Source organism: Mycteria americana, chromosome 3 (assembly GCF_035582795.1).
Source record: "Mycteria americana isolate JAX WOST 10 ecotype Jacksonville Zoo and Gardens chromosome 3, USCA_MyAme_1.0, whole genome shotgun sequence".
NCBI classification, from domain to species: Eukaryota; Metazoa; Chordata; class Aves; order Ciconiiformes; family Ciconiidae; genus Mycteria; species Mycteria americana.
Genome location: NC_134367.1, coordinates 85,892,627 through 85,906,284, shown reverse-complemented (window position 1 = coordinate 85,906,284; position 13,658 = coordinate 85,892,627). Strand labels below are relative to the sequence as shown.

At 38.2% G+C, this 13,658-nt stretch overlaps 1 protein-coding gene across 1 annotated transcript in view; it reads right to left on the bottom strand.

Annotated features, from left to right (window-relative positions):
- Positions 1-13,658, bottom strand: part of RYR2 (ryanodine receptor 2) — a 334,723-nt gene that overhangs the window by 269,465 nt on the left and 51,600 nt on the right. The window contains exon 5 of the mRNA XM_075497176.1: positions 11,922-11,936. Within this exon, the coding sequence (XP_075353291.1) occupies positions 11,922-11,936 (15 nt within the window). The remainder of the gene's footprint in view (positions 1-11,921; positions 11,937-13,658) is intronic.

Sequence of the window (13,658 nt, the reverse complement as noted above, 5' to 3'; positions counted from 1 at the left end):
TTGGGGGTTCTGAAAATTCAGAAATCATGCCCGAGTAAATGTTCCTCTTGAGAAATGCAGCATAAATCTTGAGTGAAAGAAAATGAAAGTAATAAAATTCACTTTTATCCCAAGAAACTGCAACCATTTTTTTCACAGTATTTTCATTACAGTTTCTATTTATCTATAATCAGTTTAACCACTCATGAAAGAACAAATAAATCTTGTTAAAGCATGAGCAACTTTTCAACTTCTGCTGAAGATTTATTAATTCCTTAGACTGAGATGCAGCTGACTGACATTGGTTAGGAGCAGAGACTATCAGACAAGACACTGTCAAGAGCATAAGTCCATATTCCTCTGACAGAACATCTCACGTAACATTATGCACATGACATTCTTCAAGCAATATTGATAAATACATATTTTTGAGTCTATAGATGTGACAAATCCATAAGCAGCATTATTCTTTCATATCGGAGTCCTATGCATGGCTACTGAAACCCCGGCAACAGGTGCTGCAGCTACTCCAACCCCCACAACAGGCACTGCAGCTGAACCAAAGAACCAACCCGTGCCAGTATCAGTCAGCCCTATACACAAGAACAAATACACAAGAAAATCAGCTTGTTTAGTAAGGGATGAAGATGAACCAGGGCCATCACGAGAACAGGAGAAGGAAGAGGCAGAACCCATAAATGAGATATTTATCAGATTTCAGGTGGTTGCAGCAATGGAAGCAGAACAACTGGCAGCGCAGAGGCAAACCCATCTGTGCTGCTGCATTGTGGCAAAATATTGCTGCCCGGGTAGAGAACCTGGTTGTAAAAGTACGTCATGTAGATGCTCACGTACCCAAGAGTCGGGCCACTGAAGAACATCAAGACAACCAGCAGGCGGATCAGGCTGCTAAGATTGAAGTGGCTCAGGTGGATCCAGACTGGCAACATAAGGGTGAATTATTTATAGCTTGGTGGGCCCATGACACCTCAGGCCATCAAGGAAGAGATGCAACATATAGATGGGCTCATGATTGAGGGGTGGACTTGACCATGGACACTATTGCACAGGTTATCCATGAATGTGAAACATGAGCTGCAATCAAGCAAGCCAAGCAGTAAAAGCCTCTGTGGTATGGAGGATGATGGCTGAAATATAAATATGGGGAGGCTTGGCAGATTGGTTATATCACACTCCCACAAACCCGCCAATGCAAGTGCTACGTGCTCACCATGGTGGAAGCAACCACCGGATGGCTGGAAACATGTCCCGTGCCCTATGCCACTGCCTGGAACACTATCCTGGGCCTTGAAAAGCAAGTCTCATGGCAACATGGCACTCCAGAAAGAACTGAGTCAGACAACGGGACTCATTTCCAAAACAACCTCATAGACACCTGGGCCAAAGAGCATGGCATTCAGTGGGTATATCACATCCCCTATCATGCGCCAGCCTCCAGGAAAATCAAATGATAGAATGGACTGTCAAAGACTACACTGCGAGCAATGGGTGGTGGGACATTCAAGCACTGGGATACACATTTAACAAAAGCCACCTGGTAGGTCAACACTAGGAGATCTGTCAATCGAGCTGGCCCTGCCCAGTTAAAACTTTTACGCACTGTAGAAGGGGACTCAAGTCTTCGTAGTGCACATAAAAAATATGCTGGGGAAGACAGTGTGGGTTACTCCTGCCTTGGGCAAAGGCAAACCCATTCGTGGGATTGCTTTTGCTCAGGGACCTGGGTGCACTTGACGGATGATGCGAAACGATGGGGAAGTCTGATGTGTACCTCAAGGGCATTTGATTTTGGGTGAGAATAGCCAATGAATTAAACTGTATAATGTTAATTGCTATATAACACTGTTGTATATCATCACTTCTACAGTGTCTATATGCCATATCAACAGCATTGCAGTAAGAATCACCTTAGATGAACTCTGAAGAATGAAGAATGAAATTTGATGAAGACAAGCGAAGTGCAGCGAAGATAGAACCAGACAAGCACAGCAATAATGGAACCAGAACTGGCTTCAGCATGCAACAATCCAACACCACACACCACCTCTCCTGCCCTGAAGGACTGTTACGACAGATGAAGCTCGAAGTCATGGACTAAATGAACTCAACAAACATTTTATAGGGATGGCCCATAGACGAAGGGAATGATATCTGTGTGGTATCAAAAGACAGGAAAAGTGGTGGTGATTAACTGGAATGTATTGGAAAAGGTAGGACCTGGGCATGACATAGATGGTATGGAATAAAGGGTGGATACTGCCCTGGTTTCAGCTGGGATTGAGCTAATTTTCTTTCCAGTAGCTGGTATAGTGCTGTGTTTTGGATTTAGTATGAGAATAATGTTGATAACACACTGATATTTTAGTTGTTGCTAAGCAGTGCTTACACTGGTCAAGGCCTTTTCAGCTTCTCATGCCCTGCCAGTGAGAAGCTGGGAGGGGAGCACAGCCAGGACAGTTGACCCAAACTGACCAAAGGGCTATTCCATACCATACGACATCGTGCTCAGTATATAAACTGGGGGAGTTGGCCGGGGGGAACGGCTGCTCGGGAACTGGCTGGGCATCAGTTGGCAGGTGGTAAGCAGTTGCATTGTGCATCACTTGTTTTGTATATTCTTTTATCATCATCATCATTATTATTATTATTATTTTCCCTTCCTTTTCTGTCCTATGAAATTGTCTTTATCTCAACCAACAAATTTTACTTTTATTTTTCTTCCCGATTCTCTCCCCCATCCCACTGGGAAGGGGGAGTGAGCGAACAGCTGTGTGGTGTTTAGCTGCCTGCCAGGTTAAACCACAACAGACTCCTAATTTAATTTCTTATATACAGCATTTATACCCTTTCTTTTATCCAAGTAGACTGACCTTCTGTTTGACTGGAGCGTCAGATTCATTACAGAATAAATTGGAAACAATCATACTATGTTATCTCTCTGGCAGCTTCATTTCAGTGCTGGAGATCAATTTAACTGAATGGCTATGGTGGCAAGACACAATTATTTCCCCTCCTCGTTTACTGGTTGTCCTTCCTTATCTTTCATCCATTAGCATAATATTTGTTGATCTTTGAGTTACTTGGTCAAGAAGAAAAAAAAAGAGGAATAGGTGGTGAAAAAGCAAGCACTTCAAATAAATAATAATTTTAGCACTTTAAAGAAACTGCCAGGAATTTCTGGCTTTTGTATTGAAAGGAGAGCACCTTGATGGACACAAGGTATATTTTGACTTTCAACAAACTGTGTAGCAGTCAAAATGCAGGGAAGCACATTCAATAATCTCTCTGGAAAACTGAATGACATGAATTTTTACTAAGAAAGAATAAAAGTCATGGTCTTTGTCACAGACACAGTCTTGACAGTAAGACATGAAGATTTAGCTTTGAACTACCGTTACTACCACCACTTTTTCCAAAGGCACAAGGAAAGAATGAGACATTTGATAATATCAGGCCTATTGTGCCAAAGGTGAATACTGCATGTCTGCTGCTTATCATATTGGGAAAAAGGGGAAAAACTGCTGTGTACTTACTGCCCTACCAACATTCCAGATTTGCCCAGAAGTTTTCTCAACAGCAGGCATAGCTACCCAACCAGCAAAGTCACTAATACAGATAAACGTTTGAAATTTCACTGATATTTTTATCAAAATTATTCTGTGTTACTAGCCTTAAATTTGATATCTAACATATAGATTTGGTTGCCTGTTGTACAAAAGAGGAATAGCGTGATCAACAAAATCACAGCTATGTTAGCTTGCCCTTGTTTTGGCCATATTGATTTGTCTGTCTAGTCTGTCTAACCTATTTTGTTAAATGCCCATTTGCAGCCAAACAGGAGAAAGGTTGGCTCAAAAAAATTTCAAACACTTTTGTGAAAAATGGGGGAGTGAGTTTTTAGGTAATTTTTCCCAAGAGGATTAAAGTAATTCTTTTTAACCAAAATTATTTTGCCCATTAAAAAAAGGCAAGCAAGTTTGCTGTTTCTGTTTCTTAGATAGAAAACAGAGTTGCAAAAAAACATTTCAAGCATTTTCCACTTAAAGGTTTCTGAGAAGCAATATAATCAAGCTGTCCACATGGAGGGAAAGTGAAAAGATGAAAAATACAGGAGACACTGGAAGAGAAAGCTGGTACTATAAAACTGCCTTCCAGGATATGCACATACCTATAAGTTAATTTCCTATTTTAAAGGCTCATTTCATAACTAAACACTCAGCATTTATCTTTATGCCAGAAACTGCATAGTAAGTAGCTGGTGGGCCATGATTGTATACTGAAAGAGTCTTTGATTTTCAAAATAATCCATTCCTACCTAGAATGTTGCAGAGAATTGTAAATTTTCCATGTTAAAAAAAAAATTAAAATAAAATAAATTTAAAAGTTAACAATTGGTCTTCTATGGCAAAGATGCATCATTCCAACATGAGGTGTGCCACTGAAGTTTTACCAACTTTGTAGTAATATTCAAATAATAGTATTTCGGAAGACACTGCAAGTAAGACTACTTGGAAGCCACAATCCTGACTAATTCAATCCATAAAGCCCACAGATTTTTGCACAAATATATGAATGGCATTATAATGCTAGCAAGTTTCTAGCAACCACATTATTTATCATTAGTCTAATTTGCTTTATGTTTTTAATTTCCAATTTTCAGAGTAATTTCTAAGTTGGACAATACATTCCCTGAATAAAACCAGGCTGGAGAAAAATACAGTTGTGTTCAAAGAAGAACTTCTTACCCGTTGAAGTTCTACAAACTATGCCATTCAGGAGTATCAATTATATGAATGCAAAACTCTTCTCCTCATTTTATCCTCCAAGAATTTGGGATTTAGAATAAGAGTTGAAAAGCCTTCAGAACTGGTAAATACTACAGCCAATAAATTGAGATTGAAAGCATATAGGGCAAATTCACACTGCTTGTAAAAACTTCATATAAACTGCCCATCTCTAGTCTAATATTTCTGCAGCTGGAATACAAGATTAATTTGGAGTCATCTCATTACCCAAAAGCCATTGCCGAAGCAAAAGCAGAATTTAGAATACAACAACAACAACAATTAGAGCTGAAGAAATCAGCATTCAAAATATATAAACAGCTTTCAAGTTCAATGCATTGTTAGACCAGGCAATGATAATAGAATACTAAGATCCGAGCTGCTTAATTTGATGTAGAGAGTGTTATCATGAAACAAAAATAAAGAAGGAAAATAAGTTAACATTGGGAAATATTTCTTTTCCTTGCTTTCTTAATAGAAATAGGATTAAAATGCCAAAAAGAACTTAAAAATTACAATCTACAAACTATCTAGTAAAATGTGCAAATGATGGAAGCAGCATAACATGAAATATTTATAATTAGATTGAACAAAAATTTATGTATTTTACTCCGAATACCAATCCTGCAGTATGATGTTATGCATGAGCGAGCAAACCCTTTATATCTGTACAATTTTGTATAGACACAACTGTCGTATGTGCAGACATGCAATCACCTGCTAGATTAAAACAGGTATTTCATTGACGTTAATTCACACAGTAGCACTTGCACCACTGTGCCTATGGCTGCATTGCTACACTTGTGGCCATACATGAGAAGCTGCAGTAAATTAATCATGGTGACATTGAACAAGTGTTTTGGAGCCATTTGTGCTTCTGAGAACCTCACGATGAAAATTTTTAGAGACTAGTGTCCTGGTTTCAGCTGCGATAGAGTTAATTTTCTTTGTGGTGGCTGGTATGGGGCTATGTTTTGGATTTGTGCTGAAAACAGTGTTGATAATACAGAGATGTTTTAGTTGCTGCACTAGTCAAGGACTTTTCAGCTTCCCGTGCTCTGCCAGGTACAGAAGAAGCTGGGAGGGGACACAGCCAGGACAGTTGATCCAAACTGACCAAAGGGCTATTCCATACCACGTGACATCATGCTCAGCATATAAAGCTGGGGAAGAAGAAGGAAGGGGGGGACATTTGGAGTGATGGCGTTTGTCTTCCCAAGTAACCGTTACGCATGATGGAGCCCTGCTTTCCTGGAGATGGCTGAACACCTGCCTGCCCATGGGAAGCAGTGAATGAATTCCTTGCTTTGCTTTGCTTGTGTGCAGCTTTTGCTTTCCCTATTAAACTGTCTTTATCTCAACCCTCAAGTTTTCTCACTTTTACTCTTCTGGTTCTCTCCCCCATCCCACCAGAGGGGAGTGAGCAAGCGGCTGTGTGGGGCTTAGTCGCTGGCTGGAGTTAAACCACGACAACTAGTGAATACGCTGTGACATCCAAGGAGACTGAGTCAAATAGCCATTACCTTTCCATTCTTTTCAAGAGAACAGTCTTATTTCTACTAGAGAAAACATTTCTTAGACCAATGAGTACTCTACTGCAAGCAAATGCCGACATTTCTTTGCTGACTTTTCTTCATAGGTCTACACAATCTCAAAATGTACAAAAAGGGAAAAAGCTACGAGCTTCAGGGAGGTACCAGAGAAAGACAAACATGTGAAAGCACGTAATTAAACAGGATAGTTATTTCAGTGTTTTGTGTGTGTACAGACAAAGCTTTCATAACATTGCCATTATTCAGAAATCTAACGCTTGAGAAAGCCTGACAACAATTGCATTTAGCACATGGCTATTCAGACAATTCTAGTCACCCATGAAAGCAATTTAAAAATACTGAATATGTCACAAGAACACAGGAACTGAAGCACACTCTTTAGAAAATCATACAAGATAATACAGTGAGTTTTAACGAACGATTTAATGGCTTTTCCTGCCTCATTCCATGATAAGCCCATAACAGCAGAATGGAATTAGTGGCATATGTTATAAGGAAAATGTCAGTACAAATATTAGATTGTAAGGAAGTATAGTTTTGATGGACTTAAAGAAATAAAAATAAAAAAATCAAGTGAAACAATAAGCTACAAGACATCAGTAGTAAATCCTTCAAAAATGAAATCCATATAATTTACAGTAATGATAAATTATGACCTAATTGCAACCAGCTGCTTAGCCTGGTATTTCCTCTGTGCCCCAGACCCCGTCATAGGAAACACCAGCCCAAATGGTCTAGATGGAACTTAGGACCACTCAATATTGCTCTGAATGGGTTTCTTAAAAAAATTAAAAAAAAAAAGAATTCCTACACAACTATTTTCATGGCACTGAAAATCTTTTAACATGTGAGAGCAGCTGTACAGTAAAAGAACCAGTGTGCTCCCTGTTTTTCCTCACAAATGTTTTCCAAGGCAAATACTGCAAGATAACATTAGAAGTTTCAAATATGACTTTTAGTGGCTATTTCATATGTACACTGGAGTAAAACAATGTCTTTAAAGCAGTGAGTACTTACACTTCATTAAAATGGAGCAAGCCTGTGAAACAAAGCCTAAGTTAACACTTTATTGCTAAAGCCAATTGGGAAATCAAAGCTTACTGAATTTATTGTTGTCACAGACTTAAAATGCTAACAGCAGCTTAAAACTGCAACATATAATAATGGAACAGTGATTTCAAAACACATCAACTTGGTATTTTAAAAAAAATATTGCCAAATTCATATTTAAACATCAATGTGACACATTTGGATGAGGGGAAAAGCTAATTGTTTCTACTAATGACAGCCATCTTACACTTAAAATAGATGCTGGAGACAACAGCATGTCAAACAGAGGACAGTTATGCTTCCATAAAAACACTTGCAAATATAAATGCGAAAGCATTACTTTCTCTATCACGAGCGTGTTCTAAGTTTCACGAAGCTCCGCAGTTTATTTCTAACATTTATACTGTTAGAAAACCACAGAATGAAGAAAAAAAAATCCTATCTCTAAATCTAGACACCTTGTTCAAATGTATAAGCAGAAGTATATAATTAAACACAGAATATCCTACAGTTACATGCTTTGAACCCTCTTAAATTAAAAACCATCACCACAACAAAAATAAACCAAGCAGGAAATTGCACCCACCAGTGATGGAACCTTCTCAAAGTCCCTTCCCTGGGACTCAGGTTGGGGCTGTCAACTTCCCATTCAGGAGCAGTCATTACATTCCAAAATTGTGGTTTGATCCATTAGAAAGAGAAATCAAATAGGAAACGTGGGTCTGATCACAAGTACTGGCTTGAAAAAAAAATCATCTACCATGCATTCTGAGTAAAAGTGTATTAAGGCCCTGGACTATGCTGTTCCCAGTCAGAAACCACCTGTGTTAAGACCAGAGATGTAAGGCTGTTGGCATCAATGCCTTTTTCCAAGGGGCCGATGAAAGTTTTTAAACCAGTAGGCTAATACAAATATTTAACCTCAACTGGTTCTTTAGAAAGAAAACTGTGAGTGCACCATGAGGAACATGTGCTTTGTTTATATATAATTCTTCAGGGCTTCCTGCGTTTAAGCAAATTAAAGGCTCCCATTTAGTATTCTGCAAGATGGAAAGAAAAGTACTGAAAGGATGTGGAATAAATGTAGATCTTGAAAACTTTTGAGCCCTCACTCAGGAGAAGGAAAACTCCATGATGGCAGGATTAGCAATGAAGTGAAAGAAACTGGGAAAAGACTAAAAGGAACTGGGAGGAATAGGAGGGAAGGATGTCCCACAGTCTAAAACCATCTCATTGTGGTTCTACAGATAAATATTTGCATGACGCCACAACCATTTCTGTAGCAGAGAGGATGCTCAAAATGATGTTTCCATAGCAATGTAAAAGTTACTCATCTATCCATTTCATTATTAATATGCAATTTTTTAATCTGTTCTAGACCAATGCTGATGGAGGCCAGTATTTACCTAAAAACAGCAGTGATGATGCAATCCTACAAGCTGACTAGAATTGGAGACTACCACAGGTAAGCGTTCGATGAGACCTCTTACTCCCCACAATTATATCACTGTCCAAATTTCTTCACACCGAACACAACTTCAGATGACTAACAAGAGCTTCTTTCTAATACTAGGCAACAGCCACCTGTCAAACACAGGAAGGTTTGTTCTCTCAATACCAGCATGATCAGTAACAGCTTATGAAAAGCTAAAAATATTTCTTGATGACAAAACACAAACTCAGATTAATTTAGCCTAAGGCAACTAAACAGCCAGTGGAGAGACAAGGGCACTTTTGGACAGTAATTCAGCCCACCTAAAATCTGAGCAACTCTTTGATGATACCTATGCTTCTGCTTGTGGTTACACAGGGAGCTTAGGATATCCATGGCTCTAAATCAGGCATTTCAATTTTGTGGGATGAATGCCAGTCAGAGTCCAGAAAACTCCAAAGCAGTGGTGAAAACAGAATGTGTGGAAACAGGCTGAGTCACTGCAGAACTTGTGAAGTAACCCTGGAACAGAGCTAGAAGGCTTGTGAAAAAAGATTAGTCAGGCAAAACTAAACAATTCAGACTTGGAATAGCAACGCTGGGAAATTACATCTCCAGCAGCATCGGAGAAATTGAAAACACTGCAAGTGGTAAAGACTACAAACAAAGCTACAGAGTGCGAGCCAAGGAGTTCTACATGTCCTTCTTGCTCATAGAAGTATCCATTTTCTTTAAAAATCTTGACACAAAAAAAGACGTAATTTCCTTTCAAAAGTAGCAGCATGCAGAGGCCCAGAAACCTTGAATTCTTCTACCAAAAACCAAAAATGCTAATGAGACCCTTCTGCAACTACTGTGCTCTTGGGCTGCCATTTCCAGTGGTTGGCACCAAACCCACAGCATTTAGTTGCTTAGAATTTAAAGATGCAAACTGAATCAATTCACTGACATGTGGCATTGTGGTAATATATTCCTTCACCCCGCTCCTATCAAACAACAGCAACACCAAAGGGCGAATTCAAACCAGTGTAAAACCTCTTTGTCTCACTGTAGCCTATATACCATGTTACAATGGAATAACAAACAGGAAGTTGAACCTATCAAGACATTATATGTGCTATACATATTCTAGTCTTTACACCTTGGTTTTAAATCACTATTTAGTTGATTGATTTTTCATGGAATTCGCTACAAAACAGTAAGTGCTGCAAAAATTCAGGTATGGAGATTAGCATGACTGATGACTCTGCTGGCACCTATTTTTAGATAATGATGGCCACTGTGACAAAAAAAAAAAGGGGGGGGGGGGGGGAACAAAACAAACTTCTTTCATTGACATGATCAGCAGTTACCTCCTATTCTATGTGTCGTGCCAAGCCAAAGAACAGGAAAAAAGAGTTCAGCTAAACTATAGGTTTCCTAAGGATGGCTTGCTTTAAAAGCTGCATTACAATGTGTAATTATGCTTTATATAACTATCACATAAAAATCTGAACCAGAATAAATCATCAGGCTAATAAAAATCATGAGCATGTTTTATTCAGTTAAGAACAGAGAGATATTTTACTATCTATATTAAAAAGATTGGAATCATTGGTAATGATGATAAACATTTGTGCCAGCACCATGCTAAATGATCCCAATTTTGCTAATATTGACCTGTCAGAAGGCAGAATAAACAGCCACATAATTAGAAACACTTCACATATACCTCATGATTAATATTTCCAACACTATATTTATGTTATCACTTTCCCAGCAATGGGAAACTTCACATCAATGAAAAGCAGACACAGCAGTGAAAATAAATCAAAAATAAATAATATTGATCATCTGTTTCCAGACTTCTATGTAAAACAAACACTTATATTTATGGCTGAGGCAACACTTCCCTCACAAACTCCTACTTTCAAGCACTTTCAGTGGTTTGGAAAAAAGTTGCCCAAGAGGATAAAATTAATCGATTTCTCCCTTAGCCTAGTGAAGATTTCTCTTCCCCCGTACTCCTCCTCCTTCATTGCATAGGAGATAGAAGGAATTAATAAAAGTCTTCCTGGTTATTTTAGGGCTAAATAAGTGGAGGAGGGAGGCATTTTTCACAGGTTAGGGATTGTGCCTAAGCCTTTTCTGTTGCTGTATGATACAAGGAATGTGAATCATCCTTGTCACTTGAGAAAGAAACTCACAGATAAAGAATAAGACAGACAGCCAAGTGGGAAGAAAAGATGGATCAGTAGAGGAGTCATACTAAGAAAATTCCTCTGACATCATTAAATCCAGCCCTTAAAATAGCACTGCTTATCTAGCCCAGAATTCTTCCCTTTTGGAGAGTGACAATGAAGCAAAACCATACCATAGAACAGCAAACTCTTAAGGGATGAAAATCAGTTAAACAAGTAATTTTAGGAGATGAACTCAGAATAGACATTGATAATTAAAGGAAAAAGTAGAAAACTGATAACCAACACATCTTGGCTAAAATCACAGCCAATTATTCAAATGTCAGTTATTCAAAATGTTTAGAGTTCGCCAAGTGCCTTGTCAGAGTCTTAATAAAGAAAAAAAACAGAGGAAAAAAAAGCACTGAGAAGCAGAGCTCCTGCAGATGCTTACTGACCTGAGGCAGTGAAGGGCCAGTGACCCCCAGCCCCAGGGCTCCCCACTCACCCCACTGAGACACCATACCATCACAACAGCATTCTTGCGACAGAAGAAACAGCGTGCTGCCCCTGCTTTCCAAAATGCCCAGATGTTTTACTGGGACTCTTGTTATTTATTCATTGTCTCAAGATTTCTTATTTACCAGATAGTCTTGCATTCTCACTGAAAGGGGAAGGATGAATTAAGAATTAGAGAAGCCGACTCAGAGTCCTCTTTCCACAAAGGTGCCTGCCTTTGCTCCTTCATGATCTAAATAAACCGTAACCCCGATCCAAACTAGAGTCAGTGTGGTTTCTAAAACCAATTTTTTACAAAATTCAGTATGTGCTATTTTAGTGAAGGCAAGTTTGATGCAGATGTTAAAAATAAAGAAAGAGAATGAATTAAATTAAATTGTAAGAATTAATAGAAAATATAATACTAAATGTTTAACTTGCTTACCTTCATCATAAATTTCTGTAGAGCCATGAGAAGGAGAAAAAAAGAGAAAATGTGAAATGAATATTTGCTTTCAGGTGCTTAAAAATGGGATTTGTTTTCCCTGAAAAAGTGAGTGGGATACACAGAACTACAAACCACATTTAAAAGGAACATTTATCATTGCAATTAGCATAATTATAGCTCGTGCTAGAAAGCAAAACAGCTGCTCAGAACAAGGCTTCATCATTTTTTTATGCAATAGTTTTCTCAGATTTTTTTTACTTTACATAATATAGCACATTAAATACTTATTGCTTAAGATAAAACACAGTACAGGTAAAACAGGTACCATGCCTGCTCATCTTAAACAACTTCCTCTGCAGATAGTTTCTAAGTACAATGCGAGTTGTAAAGTCCTGCATTCAAAGGGCAGTGCTGCACAGCAACACCACTACTGTAGTAAGGTATCATACGTAAATGCACAATAAATTAAGAAAATTAAAACATTACTAATATTTCATGCCATGGTTAAAAAAAAACCTCAGTGCCACATGACTGATACCAGAAGATTATGGAAGTGTTTAGGTTAATTTTCATGGAGGTGCTCAAGAATAAAAGGAGAATGATATGTTATGTTACATGCAGTGATTTGGTTTTCTTTGTGCAAGTTCTATGGCCACCTTTTCCTCTCTTGACCTCATCAGTTCATGTTTTGATATCACAGAGTTTGAAGCTGAGGACTGAAGTTTGGCAGCAAATCCCTATCCCACAGGAAAAGAGAGTCTAACTGGAAAGCTTCCAAGCAAGACTGGGTGCTTTCATTTCATACATGCTTTTAAAACAGTCTCAAAGATGTACAAGATGTTCTAGCTAAAAAAAAAAAAAAAAAAAAAGTATAATCTCATGATCTCAAAATGTTCACAGACTTCCCTCCTTAAAAGTCTTCTAAGTCTATTTGGTAGTTAGACACCTGGAAACAAATTGACCAAAACTAATGATCATGCACCCTGTCCACCATCCCCATAAACCAAGGATTTAAAATACAGTATGATCATTTTGGCATTATTATTCATCCCATTTCTTGTCACCCCAATATTTTGTTTGCTTTTACTGGGTGGCTCCAGAAACTAATCAGAAGTCTTTGCTGAGATGTCTACAGCGGGGTGTTTGTGTAAATTCATTAATATAGAAACCAGTTAATTACGTGATTAATTCTAATATAACCTTTCCTATATTTGTCAATACTGAATTTCATTTGCCCTCATGCTGTCAGTTCATCAAGGAGATTAGATCCATCACAGATCTCAGTCTCTTCCAGCTGTCATTCATCTGTGAAATTTTATTCTGAGAACTATGCAACCCCACTGCTTTTTCCATATTACAAGTACATTAAACTACAGTCCTTTTGTGAAACCTTCTGGTTCTCTTTTTGATAATTTATTTTAACTGCTTGATTGTAATCTCTTAACTAACTTCAAATTAAAGTGAATAGTTTATCTCTTCCTTTGATTACTAAAATGATACAGCAGCTTCTTGTGCTGGATTTTTGGAAGACCAGATTTAACAATTCATTCTCTTCAGTTGACATATTAAATGAACTGTAACAAATGAGAGAGAAACAATTGTCATCTGTTTGCATCTGTCATATCGTGTTCTTTAGATTTGGTTCCTTAATAATTTTGAAGATGATTTACATGCCATTCTCAGAGAAAGAAAGTTCCATGAACAGTCCCCCCGAAGCTGGAAAACCTGAAAGAC